Source organism: Equus caballus, chromosome X, assembly GCF_041296265.1.
Source record: "Equus caballus isolate H_3958 breed thoroughbred chromosome X, TB-T2T, whole genome shotgun sequence".
NCBI classification, from domain to species: Eukaryota; Metazoa; Chordata; class Mammalia; order Perissodactyla; family Equidae; genus Equus; species Equus caballus.
Window position 1 is genome coordinate 249,424 of NC_091715.1, and position 23,794 is coordinate 273,217.

At 60.4% G+C, this 23,794-nt stretch overlaps 1 protein-coding gene across 1 annotated transcript; it reads left to right on the forward strand.

Moving 5' to 3' along the window:
- Window positions 1-2,399: 2,399 nt before the first annotated feature.
- Window positions 2,400-12,390, forward strand: SHOX (SHOX homeobox). Its single transcript, XM_023633696.2, has 5 exons — window positions 2,400-2,849; window positions 6,008-6,216; window positions 10,072-10,129; window positions 10,233-10,321; window positions 11,599-12,390. The coding sequence occupies exons 1-5, from the start codon at window positions 2,561-2,563 to the stop codon at window positions 11,842-11,844; spliced, it is 891 nt and encodes a 296-aa protein (XP_023489464.1). The 5' UTR covers window positions 2,400-2,560; the 3' UTR covers window positions 11,845-12,390.
- Window positions 12,391-23,794: the final 11,404 nt, after the last annotated feature.

Sequence of the window (23,794 nt, forward strand, 5' to 3'; positions counted from 1 at the left end):
CTTAGAAAGGACGAGGCCTTTGGAGACGGATGTGGGTGGTTTCGAAACCGTTTTCTGGGCTTGGGCTCATCGAACAACGGGGTCCCCAGTGGAAAAAGGGGCTTATATTCCCTCTCAGGCTTCAGGGTCTTGGATGCTCGAGGAGTCCCCATCGGGTGCCGGTTGGGGAGGCTCCTGGAGGCGGGCAGACTCTGCTCCCGGCCATGTTGCCTCTTTGGGGGGGGCGGGGGGTGGCAGGTGGGGGGCAGCTCTCCAGGGGGGTCTGGGCTGCGAGACTAGCAGGCCCTCCACGACCCCCAGGGGAGGCAGGGTGCCTGGGGTTGCAGGGTGCCAGGAAGCTGCACCTGAGGCTGCGGGAGCAGCGAGATGCGGCGCAGGTGAGGAGAGGAAAAGTCGCCCCCCTTCTCTGGGGACCCCGGAAAGTTGCTCCTGCCCGGCGTCCCCTCCCCGAAACCTGCTCTCCCTCCCTCGCTCCTCTCCGCCCATCATCGCTCTGCTGTCTCCCGCAAGCGCTGAGTTCAGTTGCCGACGGGGGCGGGGGGGGGGTCCCCACATCCAGTTGGGGCAGAAGATGCGCCCCACGGGGGGGGGTCAGGGGTGCGGCTGGGGGCTCGACCCGGACTAGAACCGGCGACTCCGGGGGCCGCCGCCCCCCCTGGCCCGCTCGCTGGGTGGGGGTGGGGGGGGATGCGCGCGCCCTCGGCGTCCCCTCCGAGCCGCCCCCCCTGCACCCGCCCCGCCGCCCCGCGAGGCGTCCGCGTGCATAATGCATGAGGGGCTATTTGTAATTCCGTGTGATATCCGCGCGCCTCCGCTTTGATTAGACGGCCGCCGTGACAAAGACCTGTTTGTCAAGTGGCCCCGCTCCTTCGCCTTGGCGCTTTTGAAGTCCGGGGGAGGCGGCGACCCCCGAAATCCCAAGGCGCCGGGAGGGAGCGCCGAGCACGTGTGTGTGCGCGCGCGGAGCAGAGCAGAGCAGCCCCGGGGACCGACCACGCGCGCGCGGCCCGGATCCCGAAGAAATCATTCCCTCTCCTTCCGACCCCGGAGGAGACAACCGTCTCGCCGAACGCCGGGCGCCATCGCGGGAGACCCCCCCATCCTCGGGTCTGTCCGCTTCGCAAACGCTCGGGGGGACTCGAGAAAACGCACCACCGACTGCTCCAAAAACCACCACACACCCCGCCCCCCCTTCATTCGCACCCCCACCTCAACTCCCCCCAAAATAAGCCTCGTTCCCAGCGCAGAAAGCGGAGAGGGGGAGACAGCTGAGAAAAAAGAAGGGAGAGGAGAAAAGTCAACTTTATTGGCAGACGGGAGGGTGCAGACAGGCTGACACGTTGGGCTTCCGGGGTTTGTCAAATGCGTTTCGCGTCCTCACGGAGGAGACGGGCTCCCCCGCCAAGCGCGCTGCTGAGGGGCGAGCGGGAAGCAGCTAGTCAGGAAAAGCGGTGGCACGACCCAAAATATATATATTGATATTATTGTCACCCGAATAAAGATCCCACCCACCGGGTTGACAGGAATGGCTCGAAAAAGACTGCAAGGGGTCTGGTCGCGTGCCCAAAGCATCGCTGTTTACCAACCGGTTGTCCCAGGGACCCGCGAGCTTGTCCCGGTCTGGACGCCCGCGCTCCGACCGGTGCTCGTGGCCCCGCAGCGGCCTCCGGGGCGCCCCCACTCCGAGCTCTGGGACCCGCTTCTCCCCGCCGCCCACCTTCGGGGACACCCGGGACGCCTTCCTCTTACTTTTTTTTTGGGGGGAGGGTGGGCGGGCGCCTCCAGCCGTGCCCCAAACTCGCCGCGGGCAGCCGCGCCTGCGGGTGCAGCCACCACCTCTCCAAGTTGGGGTTCCGATTTCCGTCTCGGATGGCGCGTCCCCGCCGCCCGGGTGCCCCTGAGTCTCCGCGTCCCTGGACGCGCGTCCGGCCCGGATCCACGGCAGGCGCGGGGCGGTGCTCGTCTCGGAGCCCGGCGGCGAGGACCTCCCGACGCTCCCGAAACTCCTCCTCAAGTTTCGTTTTCCGCCAGCCATTGAGAGCAGCCGGATACCTGTTTGGGGGAGCTGGCGCCTGCGCCCGCCCGAGAGCGCGCGCGCACCAGAGCGCGCGCTCGTGCGCGCGCGCGCGCGCGCGTTCGCCGTGTCTCTCCCTCTCCCTTCCTTCCCAAATCTGCTCTTTACCTCTCCACACCGAGGTGCACAGACGCCAAACAGTGATGAAATGAAAAGAAAGCCAATTGCCGGACTGGAGGTGGGGGAGAGAGCGCGTCTCTGCGTGCGCCCCGCCGCCGCCGCCGCCGCCGCCGCCGCCGAGCCGGGAGCCGTAATTGCTGCAGACACACAAGTCTGGGGGTTGGGCCGACGTACCGGTGTATAAATAGTGTGATCTCAAATTGAAGGCATAAATACCAACAGGAGGAGAGCTACCCTCACACCGACCGGCTTCTCCGCGCCGGGGAGGCGCGCGGACCCCAGCCCGGCTCCCAGCCAGCCCCCCGCCGAGCCCCGCCGAGCCCCATCTCTCCCCTCACCACCACCCCCGCCGCCCCGGGAGCAGCCATGGAAGAGCTGACCGCTTTTGTATCCAAATCTTTTGACCAGAAAAACAAGGAAAGCGGCTGCGGAGGCGGCGGCGGCGGCGGCGGCGGCGGGGGCAAGAAGGACTCCATTACCTACAGAGAAGTTTTGGAGAGCGGACTGGCGCGCTCCCGGGAGCTGGGGAGCTCGGAATCCAGCCTCCAGGACATTACGGAGGGCAGCGGCCACTGTCCGGTGCATTTGTTCAAGGAGCACGTGGACAACGACAAGGAGAAACTGAAGGAGTTCGGCACGGGGAGGGCCGCGGAAGGTAAGCACTTGGGGGCGCAGGCGGAGGGCACCCCCTTCCTCCCCCGGGGTCGGGGTCTCCTCGCCCCCCGGAGGAGTCTGCGCGCCGCGCGCCGCGGAGAGGGCCCCGGGCGCCGCGGCTCGCTCTGCGTTCGACCCCAAAGTCGGAAATGCCAGCCGCGGCTCTCGGAGGGAGAGGCCCCGGGAAGCCATCGTCAGGCTTTTCGTCAGAAAGCGGGGAGAAGCGAAGCGCGGAGACAAGGAAGGACGGAGGGAGGCGACGGAGCCGAGGACGGGCGGGAGGCTGGGGCCGCGCGCGCCGCCCGCGCACTCGCTTCCCCGGGGCGTCGGCACCGGGAGCCGAGGCGGGAACTCTCCCGGGTCTGGGCGGATCCGGGTCGGGTGGTGTGTGCCCCAAACCCGAGGCTGGCTGTGGGGCTGCCAGCGCCCCTGAGACCTCCTCCCACGCGCGCCGAGGAGAGAGCCACGCGCGTCTCTCCCCGCGCCCACCCGCTTCCCCGCCTCGCGATGGGCCGGTGGTCGCGGAAGCGACGCGCGCAGGGGCCTTCAACGTCCACACTGGCTCTTGGCCGACGCCGGCCTGGAGATTCCAACCACTCGGGTGCCCGCGCAGGTGTCCGGGGTCCGGACGTGACAGGGGGTGGCGGGGGTGGGAGACCCCGAGGGGAAGCGAGTGGCTCCGAGAGCGCAGCCGGCCGCGCCGAGCGCGCGTGTCCCGGCGGGGCCTCCTTCCCGCACCCGGCGCGCAGGTTTCGCCCCGATCTGGAAACCGAAGCGAAAAAAGGGCAGCTTTGCAACCGGTCTCCCAGCAAGGCAGGGGTGGTCCCAAGCGGCGAGGTAGGTGGGGGGTGGGGGTGGCGGGCCGTGAGCTGTCTGTACAAACAGGGCGACTGACAGCAATAAATCAGAGGCATCAAATTGGCTCGATTTCTCAGGGGGGCACCCTTGGAGACGCCTGTGATGTCTATTTTTCATTACAAAGAGAAGGCAGGCAGGGGCCGGCCGCTTCTCTCCGCGGGTCCCGTCTCCCCGACTGTCAGCGTGGACAGGGGTCAGACGGTGTCCCCCAGGACGTGCCTTTCTCCCGGGGAGCCCACGCGCCCTGCTTTTCCAGACCCAACGCTCGGATGGCAAGAGTTTGGTCTCCGCGGCCTTGAAAACGCGCAGACGACCCACACATCCCTCTGAGGTTTGACCTTGTGGAAGCAGCGGAAAGCTGGCAGAGGATTAGAAATAAGCCCCCGACCCCCCCCCCCCAGCAGCAGCGCGGGGGGAGCTCCGGCCTGGCCGGGGCCTCACCTCTGGGTTCGCCTCCTCCCTCCGCCGGGCCCCCCGCGCACCTGGCTGTGTGATTCATACAAAGACATTTCGCTTTGATGCAGCCGTGCCTGTCAGCCGGGCCCGGGCCGCTCTTGAAGGCCTAGATTTAATTGCAGAGGTTTGCAGGGCCCCGGGGCGGCTGACCTCTGGGGTTCCTGACCGTTTGTAAGGGGCTGGACCTCCACTCTCCTCGTCCGGGCCACCCCCTTGTCACCCTGGACGGTCAAGGCGGGGTGGCGGGGAGGGAACCCCAGCACAGAGAGGGCGACAGTGGAGGCCTTCCGGAAATCAGACGCAGAGAAGCAGAGAGACCAGAAGCAAAGGGAACAGGGTTGGGGGGGGGGTCCCACACATCCCCCCAGCTGTGTCTCCCCCTTTGGCGGGCTGGGAAGGGCCCCCCAGGAGGGGCTGAGCCCCAGGCTGGCATTTGCAGGACGCGAGTGGACTGCAGCTGTGGGGGGAGATCTTGGGGACCCCGGGGGAAGCCTGTCCCGCTGAGCGTCACCCTGCAAAGCCGGCCACCGGCTCTGAAGGACTTTGAGGCCCAGCCTGGCGGCTGGGGTCAGTCTCTGGGGTTCAGACTCGAGGACGAAGGAAGAGGGGGCCGCCTCTGGGAAAGGGTTTGCTGCTGCGAAGAAATAGGGTGTTGCTGGGATCGCCTTGCTTTCATGGGGCGAAAGGGGATTGAAAACCCAAGTTGGGCCGCCCGGCAGTGGGGACTTTAGAGTTTCAGCGGCTGGTGTCCAGCTGGCGGTGAGGGGCATGGCGTCCGGATTTTCCCCTCGCCCCTCTCAAGCTTCCCGGATTCCCCCTTTGCAAGTTTCCGGGTTTGCTTCTCAGGGGCCTTCGGCGCCGTTTCCTGCCCGTTTCGAAAGTGCTGCAACCCCAGGGTCTTTGCAACGACTCCCCTGAAGGCCGGCGTGTTCTCCTTGACACGCAGGGCACCGCTAATCAGGGCACAAAGGTGCTCTCTGCCCGCGCCCAGCGGGCTCCAGGAGGGGAAGAAAAAAAAAGCGCAAGAAAACACGGGGGCCGCGGAGGTGCCGCTGGCGCGCCAGCCTGGGTTGCAGCCGCCTTTGATTCGCAGTCTCTGAGCTGGGCGACGGGCTGCGTTTTCTGGGTTCGCGTCTTCCCAGTGGAGACCTCATGCTGGGGGGGGGGGGTGGCGTCCCCGCCTGCTCCCCCAGCAAATCCAGAGGCTCCCGTAATTTTTGGATGGAAGAAAGTGCCGCTTTTGGAGCCCCGGTGGGGCGTCTGCCCGACCGACCGCGTGTGAACGTGTGAAACAGACAGCGTGACAACCGGGGAAACTGAGGCACTGTGCTCCAGGGGGCACCCTGAGGAGCCCCGGTGCGCCGTTCAGAGACGGGCCTGGCTTGCTCGCTTAGAAAGAGGTTGGCGCGCGGCGTCCGGAGGGAGGGAGACCTCAGCCTGGGCCTGGGCCTGCCCCATTCCGCCCAAGCGTCTTTGACTTCAAAAATAATAATAATAATAATAATATTTAACACCCCGCTCCCTTTGCAAAAATAAAAAAAAGGGAGGCGATGTCAGTATGTCAACAGACTCGCGAAGTGGAAAATGGAGCAAACGCTTCTGTCCCCAGGTGTAGGCCCGGAAAGCCCGCGCCGCCGTGATCCGAGTTCTTAGCAATGAGCGCGAGTCGGTTTTATCGACTTGCGTCCGGGCGCGCGGTGGCGGAGGCCCCTTTGCAGCGCATGCACGCGCGCCCGTGTGCACCCAAGCGTCCCCACCTCGGGCCGCCTTTCTCGGTGTGTGTTTGGGGGTGTTGGGGGGGGTCTCAGCCCTGTGTCCTCGGCTCCCACCCGCTCCTCCACGCAGGTATCTACGACTGCAAGGAGAAGCGCGAAGACGTGAAGTCGGAGGACGAGGACGGGCAGACGAAGCTGAAACAGCGGCGGAGCCGCACCAACTTCACGCTGGAGCAGCTGAACGAGCTGGAGCGGCTGTTCGACGAGACGCACTACCCGGACGCCTTCATGCGCGAGGAGCTCAGCCAGCGCCTGGGGCTCTCGGAGGCGCGCGTGCAGGTAGGACGAGGGGTCCCCTTCCACCCACCCCGGGGCCCGCGAGGAGACTGGAGCTGGGAAGGGCGCGCTGCAAGCAGGCCGCTCGGAGACGCCCCGGGGTGCGGGTAGCGGGGTCCCGCGTATCCGGGCGCACGGTGCGCCCTCCACCTCCAGCTGTCAGGAATTTGCACGACTTGCTCTCTCCTTCGCACGCTTCCCTTCTTCTCCCCGTCACCCCTCCTCAGGCCTCCCCCCTCTTTCCTCTTTGCTCCACTCCTGGGAGCGGGGAGGCGAGGCTGGGGGTGGGGTGGGGGGTGGTCGGGCACGCTGGGCGTCTTGATGAGCGCGGCTCCTGCCCGCCCGCGCGGGGCCCGGATTAACCCGGGCGGGCGCATGAATCGGGGAGACCCCATCTGGCGAACCGCCGCCGTCTGCGGGGCTGGGGGTGAGGGGGGCGCCCCCGGGTGTGCGCGGCACGTGCGTCCCCCTCGGGCGGGCCTTTCTGCGGCGTTGGGAACGTTCAGCGCGGCGCCTTCGTTTATGGACGGGGGTGGGGGGGAGGGTTGGGGGCTCCCCACTCGCTTTCTCGGGGTGGGGGGGGGTCCCCGCAGACCCCGCCTGGGAGGTCGGGCCTGCAAGCCGGGGCCTTCCCGTGTCCTCGGTTCTCAGGCTTCTGAGCCGGGGCAGCGGGGCCGTGCAGACTAAGTAGGAGCGCTCAGTCTCTCCGGGGGCTGCTTTGCAATAAACCGAATTAATATCGCCCACCGGGGAGGGGGCCTTGAAAAGCGGAGGTTTTTTTTTTTTTTTTTTTTTGAAGAAGCGGTTCCTTCTTGGTCGTAGGGCCCCCGCGCATTTTGCAACACAACCGTCCTCGGGTTTTCTGGATGAGACGAAAACGCAGATGTGTCTTAGAAACGTTTTTAATTTGCAAAAAAAGAAAAAAAAATTGTCTTATCTTGGTTCGGTGTCTCTTCAGGCGAAAGGGTCTTGTCCGAAAAAAACGGCAGGCGTTTTCTAGAAGCTTCCTGCCAAAGAAGGGAGGGGGGGACCAGGCTGGGGGGGCCCCTGTGTCCCCGGGGCGAGTCCGTTGGGGCCGCAGCGAGGGTGGGTTTCCCACCGGCCACCCTTCTCTGCAAAGATGGATGAGGTGGCGCCGTAGAAATTAATGAAAAGATGAAACTTTCGCCGCTGAAGGGGACATCCACTCTGATGTCATCTCGCCACGTCTTTCTGCCGGGGATCTGTAATATCTCCCCGGCCTTGATGTACTGTTTCTATAAAAATAAATTACTTGTAATTTAATTCCACACTATTTCTTTCAAGTACTCTATTACCGAATAGCGCCTGAGCGGCGGCGGGAGGCAGCGGGTTGGGCAGGAGCCGGGGCCTTGAGTGTCAGTCCAGTTTGCGGGGAGGGGGCCCTGAAAATAAAAAAAAAAAAAAAAAAAAGGAATGGTGATCGATCCGGGGGGGGGGAGCGAATTAAAATTTAACGGCTGTAAATAATAATGCAAATAAATTTGAGGAGAGGAGACCAGAATTTTTTTTTTTTTTTTTTTTTTGCACCGGCCACAGGGCCAAAAGGGCAGAAGGCGCTCATAAAAATCAATTAGTGCTAACACGGCCCCGCGGTCGCGCGGGTGTCACCGGGGCGGATGGCAGGAATCAAAAGGCCACGACGATCCGGATTTGAATCCCGACTCCTCCGAATTGTTGGGGGCTCATCCATCGCGGGGGGTGGGGAGGCGGGTGGGGACAGCTCCCCCGTCCCCGCGGTCGTTGGAGGATCGGGTTTCAATTTGGAGTGGAAATTTGCTGTAAATAAATTGCGGACCCGATGGAAGCTGGTCCTGATTAACCTTTTATTTTTAGCATCGTCCTGGAAGCTCCCAGCGCCCAGCTGTCAGGGTCCTAATCGAAAGTTATGAGACCGCGGTGCTGCGGAGCGGGGTGGGGTGGGGGGGGGCCCGTAATTTAATTACAACAAATATCTCTGGGTTGATGGCGCAGGGAGCTAAATTAAATGTCATTATTCACTGTCTGTAATGGAAATCAGAAGGAAATCAGATTAGGGCGTTTGTGAAAGAAATCGGTGAGTGCCGCTTAATGAAGAAATGACTGTCGAAACCAGTGTCGCGAGCTTTAGTTAGCATATTCCAGTCTAATTGGAATTGACCGCGAATCACCCCGAAAGCCTGATTTACGACCGCTTAACGCGCCGGCTAATTCATCACTTTTATTCTTCATAATGTTGTGTTTTTTTTTTTTTTTCTTTTTCCTCCCCTTCCTCGACCTCCCCCCCCCAACTCCCCAACCCCCCCCCACTCCCGCGGAAAGGGAAAGCGAGCTGGGCTTTTCCAGATGTCAAGAGGCTTCTGGTTTTGGGGAAAAAAAAAAAAAAGGCCCTTTCCAGGGGGCACCGTGGGCTCGTGCGCAGACGTCTGGGGGAGCGGACCCCAAGGAGACAGGGGCGCCCAGGCCGGGTGCAAAAGGGGTCCAGTCCCACCCGGGGTGGGGGGGTGGTCTGACACAGAGGGGTCAGGAGGTATGTGCACGCAGCCTTTGCAAATGCACGGAAGGAAGGTTTGCGCGTTTCAGCTTGGAGGGGGCGGCGGGGGTGGTGTGGGCGGACTTTTCTTTCTTTTTTTTTTTTTTTGGAATGACTTTTCAAGGCAAAAAAGGGAGCCAACTTTTCCAGGCTCCCTCTGCCTGGCGGGATGAGCTTTTCGAACGTTCTGGAAGGCTCAGCTCTCGCGGGTTGAAAAATGCCTCTGGAGAGTCTGGGAAGGACGGAAAAGTTGACGTTTCTTGGGGTCCCCCCCCCCGCCCCATCCCCGGGGGGTTTTGCTGAGGTTTCTCTGCGCGGGGTGGGGGGTCCCGGGCGCCCCCCAGGGTCTGCGCTTGGAGCGGCGGCGCCCTGAGCACACCCGCCCTGAACTCCCGCACGGAGGCCGAGGCCAGGCTGTCCCGGGGGCGGTGGCTCCGCGTGGCCAGTGACGGCCGTGGCGGCTATAGGGCCACGGACCCGGGTAGGATAGACGCCTGCAATACCAGTTAGGGAAAATTAAGTGACCAAGAACACGGAGGGAGGAAAGCCCCAGATGTGGCCAGCCCTGGCTGCCTGGAGGCGGTGTGAACGTGGGGAGTTTTTGGGGGGAGGGCCACTTTTGCATCCCAATCTTGGCGTCCGGCCTGTGAAGCTAGCTGGGCGGGGCCACGATCCCGGCGCCCTTGGTCGCCCAACCTCTGCCTAGGGCGCCCCCAAATTGGACGTCCTTGGAGAGGCCAAGGGCCCAGAGCGCAAAGCCGGAATTATTGGGGTGCGTGCACCCCGTTTTCATGGATGGCGCACGACTCTGTCCTATTAACCGGGCCCCTCCAGGCTTCCTAGGGGGCACGGAAAACGCAGACGTTTGTGGCTTCGGGGCGCCCCCAGCTTGATCGGGGAGGCGCCTGCCTTCGGGGAGCTCTTTATCTCCCCTCACCCTGTGCGCGCCCCCCACTCCTCGTCGTCGTCGGCGAAAGTGCAAAAATGTGGGAGGTCGGGAGGGGGGCCATGCCCACACAAGGAGATGGAAAGTCCGCCAGCACCTCATTCTTCACTCTGGATTTATATATCCAGGGGCCCTGCCGGGGCCGAGAAGTGAGTGACAGGTCCCACCTCCTGGTAGCCAGTTACGCGCAGGGCTGGGGTGCGGGGTGCGGGGTGGGGGGCCCTGGGGGAGGGGAAGAAAACGGAAGAGGGGGGCTGGGGGGGTGTGCTCTGCGGGGCCGGGGTCCCTCTCGTGGCCACACCCCAGGCGCCAGGGAATTGGGGGGGCCCCCCCCCGCCGTCCAGCTCACTGGGGTGTGTCTGTCTGTCTGTCCCGTCCGCAGGTTTGGTTCCAGAACCGGAGGGCCAAATGCCGAAAGCAAGAAAATCAGATGCATAAAGGTGGGTGCGCGGGGGGTGGGGAGGTGGGGAGGTGGGGGGCGCCGGCCGGGCCCCCCTCCCCGCCGAGGGGCGGCGTTCAAGGCCCCTGTCTGTCCTCCCGCAGGCGTGATCCTAGGCACGGCCAGCCACCTGGACGCGTGCAGGGTGGCGCCCTACGTGAACATGGGCGCCCTGCGGATGCCGTTCCAACAGGTAGCTCGTGTTTTTTTTTTTTTTCTTGCTTCTGGAACGGCCCCCGCACCCCTCAGCCCTCGCCTCCTCCCGCCCCCGCGGAAGAAAGGAGGCCGCGGTTTTACAAGGGCGCATTTATAGACCCGCTGGCACGTATTAAATTCACGCTGTAAAAACTCGCAGTCCCCTTTGGGGAGGGCCCGGACAGAAACCCAAGCACGGTTTTGCAAATTCAGAGGGAAAAACAGCCCACACGCCCCGGGAACCACCCACCCGCTCGCCGCCTGGAGCCTGGGGTTGGGGGGATGGGGTGGGGGGGGAGAAGGGGAGGCTGGCACGTGTCTACACTGCCCCTGCGGACCCCAGGGTTGCGGGTGTCTGCGCCCCTCCAGGACCCGGGCCGACCCCGCGCCTCCGAGTTGGGGGTCTCTGGTCCAGCTCCGAGCAGAGTCAAGAGGGCCCAGCGCGCGGGGTGCGCTGCGTGGACGTGGGGCGGCCAGCGAGTCAGGACACAGCATCGAGGTCCCCAAAGGGACCCGCGTGGGGTGCATGGGGGGACCCTGCGAGGCGGGTGGGAGCGCTCTGGGCAGAGCGGAGGCGTGGCCACCACGCAGTGTAGACCCGGGTTTCTATCTGGACCTCTGTTTGCTGAAGGGCGCGACGTCCGCTCGGTGGGGCCCCGGCCTCGCGGGTCAGCTGGGCCGTGGGGAGTGGGGGGCACCAAGAGACACCTGGGGGGGGGTCAGCTGGGGTTCCATCCGGGTGCTCTCAGACTCCCCAGCCCAAGGCGGGAAGGGCGTCAGGGGGTCTGCACCCCACCCTCGATTCGACCCCCGCCCCCTTGGCCTGGGCGCATCTCCTGCCCGTTGACCCACTTTCCCCAGGGCGGGGCGGCCCCTCCGCATCGCAGGCACTGCGGCCTCCAAGAGGGAGAGGGTGAGCCATCCGGCCCCAGGACATTAGCCCGACGGAGGACTGGGGGCGTCCGGGTCCCTGGGAGGGGGCGTGTGTGTGTGGGGGGGGCACCGGAGCCAAAGTGGGGACCCTGAGTCGGAGACGCGTCAAAGGGTCAGAGGACCCGGCGCTTTGGGGAGGACGGGGGGTGAGCTGTAGACACCCCGATATTCGCGAGGTCAAGGGGGTGGGCGCGGCTCCCCCAGTCTGGCTCTGTCCGCTGTCTGGCCAGCGGGAGGAGGACGATGGGGTGGGGTGTCCCCGGAGGAGGGTCCGTCCGCCCCCCCACCCCGCACCTAGGCGTCCTCCCCGTCCTCACCGCGCCGCGTCTGTTCCCCACGCAGGTCCAGGCGCAGCTGCAGCTGGAAGGCGTGGCGCACGCGCACCCGCACCTGCACCCGCACCTGGCGGCGCACGCGCCTTACCTGATGTTCCCGCCGCCCCCCTTCGGGCTGCCCATCGCGTCGCTGGCCGAGTCCGCGTCCGCCGCCGCCGTGGTGGCCGCCGCCGCCAAGAGCAACAGCAAGAACTCCAGCATCGCCGACCTGCGGCTCAAGGCGCGCAAGCACGCCGAGGCCCTGGGGCTCTGACCCGCCCGCCGCCCTGGGCCCGTTGCCCACGCCGCGCACTGCGTCCTGCACTCAAACCCGCCCGCGTCCCCCACACCCCCGACGGCTGCATAGACCGCCCGGGCGGGCCTGGAGAGGGGGCCTCCCGGGACCGCACGACCCCGCCAGACCCCCCGCAGAGCGTGTGCGGAAAATCGAGAGACAGAGAGAGACACACAGCAGGAGCCGGCCGCTCAGACCGCCCAGCGCAGCCGTCCACGCAGCACGGCGTCCTGGGCTCCCCCCGCGCGCCTCGTGCAGCCCCGTGCGCGCGCCCCTGTCCGCCGCGGGCGTCTCTCCCCTGTGCATGCGGCCTCGTCCACACCCTGCGAACATCAAAGAGTCTATTAAAAAACAAAAAAACCCCAAAAAACAGAAAAACCCACAAGATCTGGGGCTGGGCTCCGCCGAAGATGCCGATGCTGGATCGCCAAGCGTTTTCTTCACCGCCACGAACTCGCTTTCGCCCCAGGAGCGGCACGCGCCGTGTGGAGATTATTATTATTATTATTATTATTTGCAAAATGCAAAAAAAAAAAAAAATTGCACCCCCTCCCCACCCCGCCGGCCCCAAAGGCAGCAATAACGAAACGCCTCTGAGGACCTCGCCGAGGTGGGGGTGCGGGTGGTGCCGGGGAAGCTCCCACGTGGGACCCGTCTGGGGGGGATACCTGACTTCTGCGCATGCGCACGGTCTGCGCCAAGGCAGCACCGACTTGCTCGATTTTCCGGTCTTTGATGCCCCCCCCCCCCCCCAAGTTGAGCTTTTTTTTTTTTTTTAATTGCTGTTTTGCAGACGCAAAGGACATACCTAGAGACACAGGGGCGCGCGCGGGGCGTGGTCGGCAGGTAAAGACTGAGGCAGCGTGAAGTTTAGTGAAATGCAATGAAATTCAGTCAAGTGCAATACTGTATATATTATAGATTTAAGAAAAACAAACAAAAAAAAACGCAAACAAACGTTAGCACTCTGGATCCCTCGGCTTCGGACTTCTAAGGGCATTAATTCGTCTTGCATGCTGCGGGGCCTGGCCGGCTGGGGCCCCTCGCCGAGAGGACTCGGGGGTGCAGAGGGCGCTGCAGGGGGCGGAGGTGAGGCGCGTGGCAGGTGACGGTGGGACCCGGATGTGCGTTTTCCGATAACGTTGTGCTGTGTCCGTAGGTGGTTGCAACTTTCTTCCTTTTTTTTTTTTTTTTCCCCCTTCCCTGTGGGCTCCTCCATTGGTCTCCACTGTCTTGGCCGCTGGCGTGGAGCGGAAATGACGTCACCAAAACGTTGGGCGTTCCCACATGGCGCACCTGAGTTTTTGGGGAGCGCTTGAGTTTTTGGGGGGGGATGTGTTTGGCGTGTCCTGGGTGCAAAGGGGTGCCCGGCTTGTCCACCTGGAAGAGAGGCCTGCGTTTGTGACTCAGTCTCCCCGGGGCCTCCCCAAACGGAAGCCGTCCGTCTTCTCCTCCATCCTTCTGTCCGTTCCTAACTGGCCATTGCACCGGCCTTTGCTCAAATTCACTCTCTTTGCAAAAGAGGTTTTGATCTTTTAGGGCCATTTTTTCCACCCCGTTATTCCTGATTTTGCTCCATTTCTCCACAAAAATGATTTTGCGTCCATGTCAGGGAACGCCCACCGTTTGCCGTTTCCCCAAGCAGAAACCTGGCTCCATTCGGACACGTCTTATATTTGGTCACCCAGAAACCCTTGATCGGAATCCAAAGCCCCACCCTAACCCCGTCTTCCACTTTTTTCCTTTGGAATTTTGAAATTTTAGGAAGGCTCCGAAAGGAGGCAGAGGGATGGAGAAAGCAAGTCAGTATTTTTAAATCCCTTGCAGCTTTTTCTATTTTTTTTTTCCCCCCCCCCCCCGCCACCCCGGACGTTAATGGCATTATAGACTCGGCCTCCTATGTGAAGAGTGGCTTTTAAACAGCCGTGAATAAAAAAAAAGAAGCTCCTATGTATAAGCCGCAACTTTGTTTTCAAGGCTGAACAAACAAACAAATGCATTTCGAAGCGTTTAGAACCGGCTGCGTTCACCCTGAAATTGAACCCTCGGCCCAAGTGGGAGGTAAAACGTGTGCACCCCTATTTTTTTTTTTCTTGAAAAGGGTGATAATCATTTTTGTCTACACCTAGGCCTCTGTTGCCGGCCTCTGCCCCCCCCCCCCCGAAAAACGGGTCCACGGCAACGGGAAAGTCATGAAGTCTGGTCCAGTTTGCAAAGACAGCCGGCCGGGCTGGGACGCGGGTTTGGGGGGGCCGAGGCCTGCAGGACGGGGGACCCCCTCACCTTGATTTTGTTGCATTTCTCGTGGAAGTTGAGGCAGGTGTCACCGTCACCCCAGATGGGAACAGAACGAACCCAGCGGGTTGTGTGAGCGGCACGGGCTGTGTAGACGGGCTGGCCCAGGGGAACTCTCTGCAGGGCGTGGAGCAAGGAGAGCACCTCCGGGCCCCCCGTTTTGCGCCAGGAATTGTGGGATGGGTGCAAATGAGGACGGTGGCCCCACTTGGGGTCGGCTCTCAGCATCCGGGCTCTTTGCTCCGAGGCCTTGTAGGCCCTTAGGACGGTGGTTAGACGGAGGATGCTCCGAATGGCTTGTGTGTGGGGCTTGGGGTCGCGGGGTCGACTCTGGGGTCAGGGCACCCCCCCTCCGTCCTCTTGGCCTGCACGGCCCGCGTGGGGGTGGCACGTTGTCAGAAATTAAACGCACGGGGTGGACGTTTTCTGGCTGTGGTGGGTGCATCCGGCTCCAAACACGATCCTTTCCACGGCCGCCCGTGTGGCCTGCACGTACCGTTCGCGCGGCCGAGGGAGACGGACCGAGTCGGAAGCAAACGGGCCTGGATCTCGTCCTAACGGCCTCGGACGCACCAGGCTCTGTGGCCGCGAATCCCACACGCGAGTTGCGGGTTTCTTCCACATCCGTTTTTTTCCTCCTTCTGCCGGGAAACGGTCCCCAAACGTCTCGGGGGTGCCGGGTGTTACGATGGGGTCGATGCCGTTAGATTCAGGGACGGTGTGCGTTGCTCGGCCACGCAGAACGGCCAACGTTTGGAAGATGGCGCCTTCTGGGGGGACCAGAGAGGCCCTCGATGGTCGGTTTTGCCAAGACCCCGGGCCTGTGGGTTTCTTTGCTCGGACCGAACCAAAGGGGCGGGCCGGACTCGCTTCCTGCGTGATTGACAGGAACACCAACGCCGAGCGTTCCGGGAGTTTTCCAAACAGCAAAGAGCATCCGGTCCCCGGAGCCTGAGTTCCAGCCGTGGGCTCGTTTCGGGCCTCGGCCACGAGGATCTGGGGTCTGTACGTCATGGGGGACACGGAGACGTTTAAATCCGACGCTGGACGTTTGGAGTCTGAGCTTACGGCCACCCCCCCCGTTAAGATGGAAGGAAAACGCAGGGCTTGTCTGCTCCGACCCTTGGCTTTCCTTCTGAGCTTTTCATGTTTCCCAAAGTTCAAGACCACACCCTCCCAACGCCCGGCGTTTCCACTTGGCGTCTCCACAGGGGCACCGAGGACCCCGTTGGGGCTAATTGCGAGGATGAAAAATTTTCAAGGCACTTTGCTCCATCTTCCCCTAACTTGGGGAGGTCGGAGCCGCGAAGGGATTTTTTTTCGGTTGGCAAGTTCAACGTTTCACAAAAAAAAAGGAAAAAAAAAAAAAAAGAAACTGGTGCCTAATTTATTTAAAAAAAAAAAAAAAAGAAAACTAGCTTAGGAAGACGCCCCCCGTTTCGATCCACGCGAACGCTTGATGCAATTTCTCAATGTCCTATGGAAATCTGCTATTTCACGAGAAGCCAGTCGAGGAATGTAGACGAAGACCTGAGTTTCGAGGCCGCCGCGGAGGGGTGGGGGGGGGACCCCGCTATTTCTGGGGAGGGGATGGTTGCATGGACGCGGACACCCCCCCCCCCCCCGTCGTCCTCCGGTGGAGACGCTGACCGTTTCTGCTTCTCGGTGGCGGGTGGATGTGGATGTGTTATTTATTTTCCTTTGGGTTGAAAGTTCGTAAATATGTGCTATTTTAATTATGTGGAGTGTAAATTTGACATCGCTCGGCATTTATTTTTATATTTTTTGGAGGCTGGTGCTTTCTTTTTTTTTTTTTTTTCTTTTCCCTCTCCCTCCTTTTCCTCCCCAAACCCACCCCCCCCTCACTCCATCACCCCAAGATTTACGAGCAGCCGGCGAGATTTACGACACGGCGACGGGGGTTTGGGTTCTGCATACAAGGTGTGTCTGGACCGACAGGCCTTTATTTCAGGGATCTGCACACATGAAAAGAAAGCTCATAATTTACCCCAAACCCGCGGCCACCCCCCCCCCGCGCCCGTCTGCCGTCGTGCGCCCCCCGCAGCACCAAACGCACCCCCTCTTTTTTCCCCACCCCCGGTGAGGCCTCCTCATAAAGTGTATTTTGTCAAACCGTATGGTATGAATGTACATCTTGTAAAACGGAGATATAAATAAACTTATAAATATTTGTATGCAAGTGTTAAAAAAAAAAATTACCTCCTGCCCCCCCGGCTCTCCCCGCATCTCACCGAGGAGACCGACTGGAAGGAGCTGGAGGGCCGTGTGCACACGGCGAGGGGCCTGCGGGGCCGCCCTGTGGGGTCTGGGGGGGTCTCCCTCGTGGCCCCCGGACTGGCCCCCTGATGAATGTGCATCTCGGGCCACGTTCTCCTGGAATTTGGGGCAAAGAGGAAAAAAAAAAAAAAGGCCCCGTTTTGCCCTCGGTCAGCGTTTGGGGGGGAAAGCTGGGTTTTCAATGTTCATTTCTGTTTTTTCGGTTTTTTGTTTTTTTTTTTTGGTTGGACGGTGTGTGGAGGATCCACGGCGGGGTGGCCGTGACGGTGGATCCGTTTGGAAAACAAAGAAAAAAAAAAAAAAAAAGGAATAAATGGAAAAAAAAAATATCGAGTTTGAAAACGGAGAACGTTTCTTTGGCCTGGGGTCGTGATCTTCCTCCGGGAGGGAAAGGTAACGAGCCGAGGGGGCTGCTCTGACGGCTTCCCGGGTTAGACACAAACCACATGTGCCGGGCCCGGCTGGTGGTGCAGCGGTTAAGTGCTCACCTTCCGCTTGGGTGGCCTGGGGTTCTGGGGTTCGGATCCCGGGTGTAGACATGGCACCACTTGGCAAGCCATGCTGTGGCAGGCATCCCACGTATAAAGGAGCGGAAGATGGGTATGGATGTTAGCTCAGGGCCAGTCTTCCTCAGCCAAAAAAAAAAAAAAGAGGAGGATTGGCAGCAGATGTTAGCTCAGGCCTAATCTTCCACAAAAAAAAAAAAAAAGAAAAAAGAAACCAGATTTGCCAAGGGCACAATAAGGGGACCAGGGTCGTTGATGAAAGGTCATGCCCTTCAAGGCCTGACTTACCTCTGGCGTCTCAGGCCCTGGGCTTCCGGAGAGCTCTGTCTTTTTGGGGCTAATGCAGGCCAGTTTGGGACTCCCTTGGTGGCCTCCGGGAAAGTGTAGCCGGTTGCAGTTGCTCCACGGTTACAGTAACCGCGAGTGTGGGCCGGTCTGTTCCGATTATGCAACATTGTTTCAAAGATCTGGAAACGGCCGCGGACTTTGTTGCCAATTGTAACTCGTCCGTTTGCAAAAAAAACAGCAGGGCCGCCGGCTGCTCTCAAAGGTGCTCAGGGGCCCGGCCCGGTGGCCCAGCGGTTAAGGGCAAACATTCCACTTTCACAGCCGGGGGTTCGCTGGTTCGGATCCCGGTTGCGGACATGGCACCCCTTGTCAAGCCATGCTGTGGTAGGCGTCCCACATTAAAGTAGAGGCAGATGGGCATGGATGTTAGCTCAGGGCCAGTCTTCCTCAGCCAAAAAAAAAAAAAAGAGGATTGGCAGCAGTTAACTCAGGGCCAGTCTTCCTCAGCAAAAAAAAAAAAAAAAAAAAAAAAAAATGAGAGGATTGGCAGCAGTTAGCTCAGGGCCAGTCTTCCTCAGCAAAAAAAAAAAAAAAAAAAAAAAAGAGGAAGATTGGCAGAAAATGTTAGCTCGGGGCCAATCTTCCTCAAAAAAACAAAAACTTGTTCAGGTTTCTCAGCCCTGAATTTCTTTCTGATTTTTCCGTGGTTCGTGCTGCCGACTTTCCTTGGACCACAACGCACGTGTTTTTTTCTTTTTTCTTCTTTTTTTTTATGATTGTAACTTGCACGTATTTGGGAAAAACGGGGCCGTGAGTTTCCAGAGAACCGTTTTGTGGAGAATTAGCTTAAGATTCTAAGATGTTCTCACTGCATCTACTTCCGGGAGGGTTTGGGGGTCCAATCGAGTTGTTTTTGCAGACACTTGGGGCAAAACAGGACACGATAAAAACACGCTTGGGAAAGGCGGCTCCTGGACCAGCTCGTGTAGCAACAGGTCTTTTTTCCTTTGAGGTCTCAGGGTTGTTGAGCGACTAACAGACCGTAGGAAGCTGGGTTAGGGGACCCACCTCTGTTCTTCCCACGAAATGAAAACGCTGACGATTAAACCCGTCAGCAAGGACGTGTTTGCAGGATTTCACTAAAATGCGCCCCAAAAAGATGTGCCGGGAGCGGGGACCCGGGACGGTCAGTCAGACGTCAGAAAGTCACTCAAATACAGGGCAGGTGTGTTTCATGGGGCCGCGACCTGAGGACGCATGTGTGCATGTGACATTGTGTTTCCTCCACGGACCGACCTCGCCCAGCGCCTGGAAAGTTCCGGCTCCCACAGGGCGTCTCCCGGGCGGGGATCCGACCCGAACCCCAAACCGTGCAGGTGGAGGCCCCACGCGGACGTCACGATGTTCTGATCAAGGAAAAACGGGACGAAGCCAACGGATGCCCTCACGGCGACTACAGCCTTCAATATTTTTGGTTAGATATTACTTTGTTAGGTGCTGCCGGATCCGTCCCGAGGTCGGGTCCCGGAAAGCCGTCTGCAGAGAGGATTTTGCACAGCTGGTGTTGACACAAGGGTCGGGTCTGTCCGGGCGTTTAAACCCCATCTGTCCTCAGGCGTCACCGCCCCGTCGTCGCTTTACGGGGGGATCCTGTTTCTGGCCGTGGAAACGAGGCAGCTGTTTTCTGGGTTATTCGAGAATTCGGTGCTAATGGGCGCTAATGACCTGATTAATTCTGCTCTCGGGCAGAAAGGCCTGGATTTTCTCTGAAAAACCAGACCCGCGAGCAGTTGTTCCCAAATCCTCTCATTTTTCTTTGTTTCCCGTCAACCACAAACCGGCTTTGTGTCTCAATAGGGTTCCCTGTTTAATATATTTAATATTTAATATCAACGGAATCACGCATAACGAGGCCTCTTGTATCCGGCTGGGGTCACTGAGCGTCGTGTTTTCAAGGTTCCTCCGTATCCTGGAACGTGGATCAGTACTTCATACCTTTTTCAGGGCTGAGTAATATTCCACCGTGTGGACGGACCACATTCTGTTCTCCCGTTCCTCCGTTCCTGGACTTCTGGGTGGTCTTCCCTTTTTTCACCTCTTAGGAATAACGGTTCTAAGGACCAATTTTGGTGTGCGGATGGATGTTTTCGGGTCTCTGGGGTAGACACCCAGGACTGGCATTGCGGTGTCACGGGCTAACTCCACATTGAAAAATGGCTGAACTTTTTCCAAATGGAGTCACAAGTCTACACTCCCACAAGCAAGACGTGGGGCTTTCAAGTTCTCGACATCTTTAGCAACACCTGTCATAGCCTAAGATTTTATTATGGCCGTCCTGTGGGGGTGACGCGGGGTCTCACGGGGGTTGAGTACATATCACTATTGGATGATGATGCTGAGCGTGTTTTCATTTGCTCGTGGGCAACCAGCACGTCCTCTATGCCATTTTTCCTCTCAATCTTTAAGTGCGTTATCCGCCTTTTTATTGTTGAATTCTTACAGTTCTTTACATATTACGGATACAAGGCCGGATTAGATATGGGATTTGCAAATATCCTTTCCCACTCTGTGGGTTGCCCTTTCTCTTTCTTGTTCGTGTCCTTTGAAGCGTGAAATTTTTTGGTTTGGGTGACATCCAAACTGATCCCTTTTTTTCTCTGATTCTTTATGTTTTTGGTGTCAGAGCCAAAAAAGCATCATCTAACGGGAGCTCGTGAAGATGCAAACTTGTGTTTTCCTCTCAGAGTTTTACTCCCTACATTTTGGTCCTTGACCCACTTTGAGTTCACATTTGTCTGTCCCCGGAGGTGGAGGTCCGACCTCATTCTTGCTCACGTGGATGGACGGCCAGCCCAGCACCCCGACTTGTCCGGCACTTTGTCAAAAACCGATTAAAAGGCCTGGTTTAGGTTTGGACTCTCGGTTCTCTCGCATTGAACCCTCTGTGGACTGGCCGAGCGTCTCTGTGGTGGCTGGAAGGGACCCCATTGGCGGACTCGGCACCCATGTGCAGGTGGCAGGCACCAGTCATGTGTTTTGAAAGGTGGGCCGTCCCTAAGCAGGCGACGTGTTGTCCATCGGGGCGATGGGGGGCCTGTGAGGCACCGCAGGAAGGCCTGGCCGGGATGGAGTCATGCTGGACCCGCTGCAGGTCCTCACGGGGTGGGAAGGAGAGAGGGTCAAAGGTCAGGGCCACGGAACGGGGGACCCGGACCCTTCACCGCCTTGGGGTGATGCCACGGCAGCCGGTGACAAGAGGCTGGGCCGTTTCCCTCGCTTTTCTCATCATCTCGTCCGAGGGGCTTAGTCAGCACCCCCCAGGGTGCCTGGGCCTGGGGCTCCCCCCCGGGAACCCATCTGCCTCCTGCGGGGCCGCTGGGCAAACCGACTGAGGAAGGAACGAGCCAGCTGAGATGCCCCAGGGTTCCAGTGGGAAGGGCAATCTGCTTTACTCAGTCCTTCAACTGATTAGACGAGGCCCATCCGCACTAGGGAGGGCAGTCTGCTTTGCTTGAGCCTTCAACTGACTAGACGAGGCCCACCCACAGTGGGAAGGGCAATCTGCTTTACTCAGGCCTTTAATTGATTAGATGAAGCCCACCCCCCCCAAGGAGGGCAATCTGCTATCCTCAGGCCTTCAACTGATAAGACAAGACCCACCCACAAAGGAGAGGGCAATCTGCTTTGCTCAGGCCTTTCAACTGATTAGATGAGGCCCACCCACAGTGGAAAGCACAATCTGCTTTACTCATGCCCTCAACTGATTAGAAGAGGCCCACCCATGCCAGGGAGAGCAATCTGCTCCACTCAGTCTGCTGATTCACATGCCAATCTCACTCGGAAACACCTTCAGACATTTTCCAGGTCTCTGGGGTGGGCGAGCTGTCAGGGAGGACAGTGCGGGAGGCTGTCTGGGAGGCCAGCAGGAGCAAACCGGGGTCCCCTCGTGGGTACAAGGGACGTGACGGACCGTGAAAGGCAACCCAGGAGGCAGCAGACACCATGGGGGGATGAAGGGAGTGACGTCGGTGACAAAGGAGGACAGAATTTTTTCTTTTTTCATCAGAAATGAGTTGTTTGTCCTGGATCCAATATTCAATTTCATGTTTCCAGGAACCAACCGCCTCGAGGACGCAAGCTGTGTGCCTGGAATTCTGGGAGCCAGCCCGTCTGTCTCTCTAACAGGACCCCAAAGAGAGGGCCGGCCGGTTTTAGGGGGTCCTCACTCTGGTCTGAGAGTGTGTCCCCCCTGAAATCCGTATGCTGGATCCTGACCCCCAGTGGGATGGTGTTAGGGGGTGGGGCTTTTGGGGGTGATGGGGTCATGAGGGTGGAGCCCCCCTGGATGGGGGTGATGTCTGGAAACAGCCGTTTCAGGAAGTGGCTGAGGTTGCACAGGGTCCACCACGTCTAGCCAAGTGATGGATGTATTTCCCTTTTCACCCTGGCTGCCAGGAAACTCAGAGACAAAGCCGCCCATTGGAAGGGATGATGCCCCACGGGGCCGTCCCCAGGCAACGCCCGGCTTTCAGACGGCACGTCTGGCCTAGGACTCCGGCCACAGATCCGGGCAGCATGGGGAATTGGATGTGGAGCCACCTGAGGCCTCAGCCAGTGTGATGGCAGCCACTTTGGGGCCAGCGTCAGGCCGGACGCTGACCCTCCAGGGGTCAGGAAGGGCCTCCCTGTGCAGACGGTTGATGCTCGAGAGGGAGGTGGAGGGTGGCTGAGGTCAAAGGGAGAAAGTGCAAGGGTCACCCTGGGGATGAGGGCCCCCCAGGGGAGCCAGGACGAGGATTTGGGGGCACACATGGTGGGGGGCTCGGGGGCGGGCCTGCGGCCCTGGGCTGACCTTGCTGGGGTGGACACCGAGTCCCGGGGTTGCTGGTCCCGCCTGACCCTCCGGCCTCCTGACCCCGGAGCGACCTCCTCGCATCAGGACCAGAATGCACTGCGCGCAGGAACGGTACCCAGCAGCCCTGCTCCGACTCCATCACCTGTGGCCGCAGAGGATGCTGGGAGAGGAGGCTGTCGGCCAGCCTGGGGTCGCCCCGGCCACGACATCCCCCCTCCGGGGTCCCCCCGTCACCCCTGCACCCCGGGGGTCCATCGCGCGTCACCCTGGGGCGTCCTTTTCACCCCAATTCCACAAGGTCCACCGGGTGATCTCCGACCTGTGATGAAGATATTCCCAGCATGCACCAGGAGAGGATGCTTGGAGCCCAGTCCCGACACCCCCCCCCCGGGGCTGTGTGTCCCTGGGGTCATCGGGGTCACGGTGGCCCCGTGGATGTCCCCCCAGGTGGCCGGCACGGACGCCCCCTGGGGTGCCCCCCCAGAGCACCCCGAAAGCCGATGGGTCCCCCGGGAGCCGGGCTCAGCCTCCCCGTGGGGAGCAGGACGGGGGCGGTATGGACGCTGCGTGTTTGGGGTCCGGGCGTTTGCAGACTGACTGCGGGGGCGTCGTTGTTCCGGCTAACGGGTCGGCGTTTGCCAGCGCTCAGCGTCTCCCATGGCGGGTTCCGGGCGGGAGGTGTAGACCCGGCGGATCGATTCGCGCACTCGCCTCGAGGGTCCAGTTGCGGCGGGGAGAGCGGACGAGTCTCCACCGCGCGCCCGGAACACGAAAACCCCGCAGCCGGGGCGGCTGGGACCCTACACGTTTATTTCTCGGGGTCCGGGGTCTGGACGCCCAGGATCAAGGTGCCGCAGATTTGGGGCCGGCGAGGCCCGATCCTGGTTCCCGGGCGGATGGGTGTCCGTGTGCCGGGTCCGCGCGGTGGAGGCGATGGGGGCCTCGGGGGTCAGAGTCTCACTTTCCAGCCAAGAAACGCTGAGCGTTTCCCATGTGGTCCTGCACGTTGTGGGGCCGTTTGGAAACGGGGGCATCTCCAGCGGGGCGTTTGGGGGTCTTTGCGTTTCAGGAATGTTTCTGGGGTCACGGGGTGGAGGGGCGGAGATGCACCCGGGGCCAGAGGCCCAGGCGCGCGGGTTGGGAACCCGACGGAGCCCGGGATGCTGCTGCATAGACCGCAGAGCAGCGTCGGGATCCGACGCGGGCCGGTGGTGATGCTGGCGCGTTTGGGGTCAACGGTTTGACGTCTTAGGACAAAGTCGCCTGGCATCGTGGAGTCAGTCGCCTCATTGGGAGCCACAAGGGCCCACGGGGGAAGCGGCTTTGGCGATCGAGTCACAAAGCGGATCTGGCAGACCCAACGCTGAGAGACCCTTGGGCATTTTGTAAGTTTTTTTTGTTTTTGCTTGAGGAAGACTAGCCCTGAGCTAACATCTGCTGCCCATCCTCCTCTTTCTTTCTTTTTTTTTTGCTGAGGAAGACTGGCCCTGAGCTAACATCTGCTGCCCATCCTCCTCTTTTTTTTTTTTTTTTTTTTTTTTGCTGAGGAAGACTGGCCCTGAGCTAATGTCTGTTGCCAATCCTCCTCTTCTTGCCCCAGGGTGGGGACAGGGCGGACGGACAGTGGACTGAAGGGCATTTCCCCACAGCAACTCCAAAAGCCACAGAGGGTTCAGGGGCCATTTGG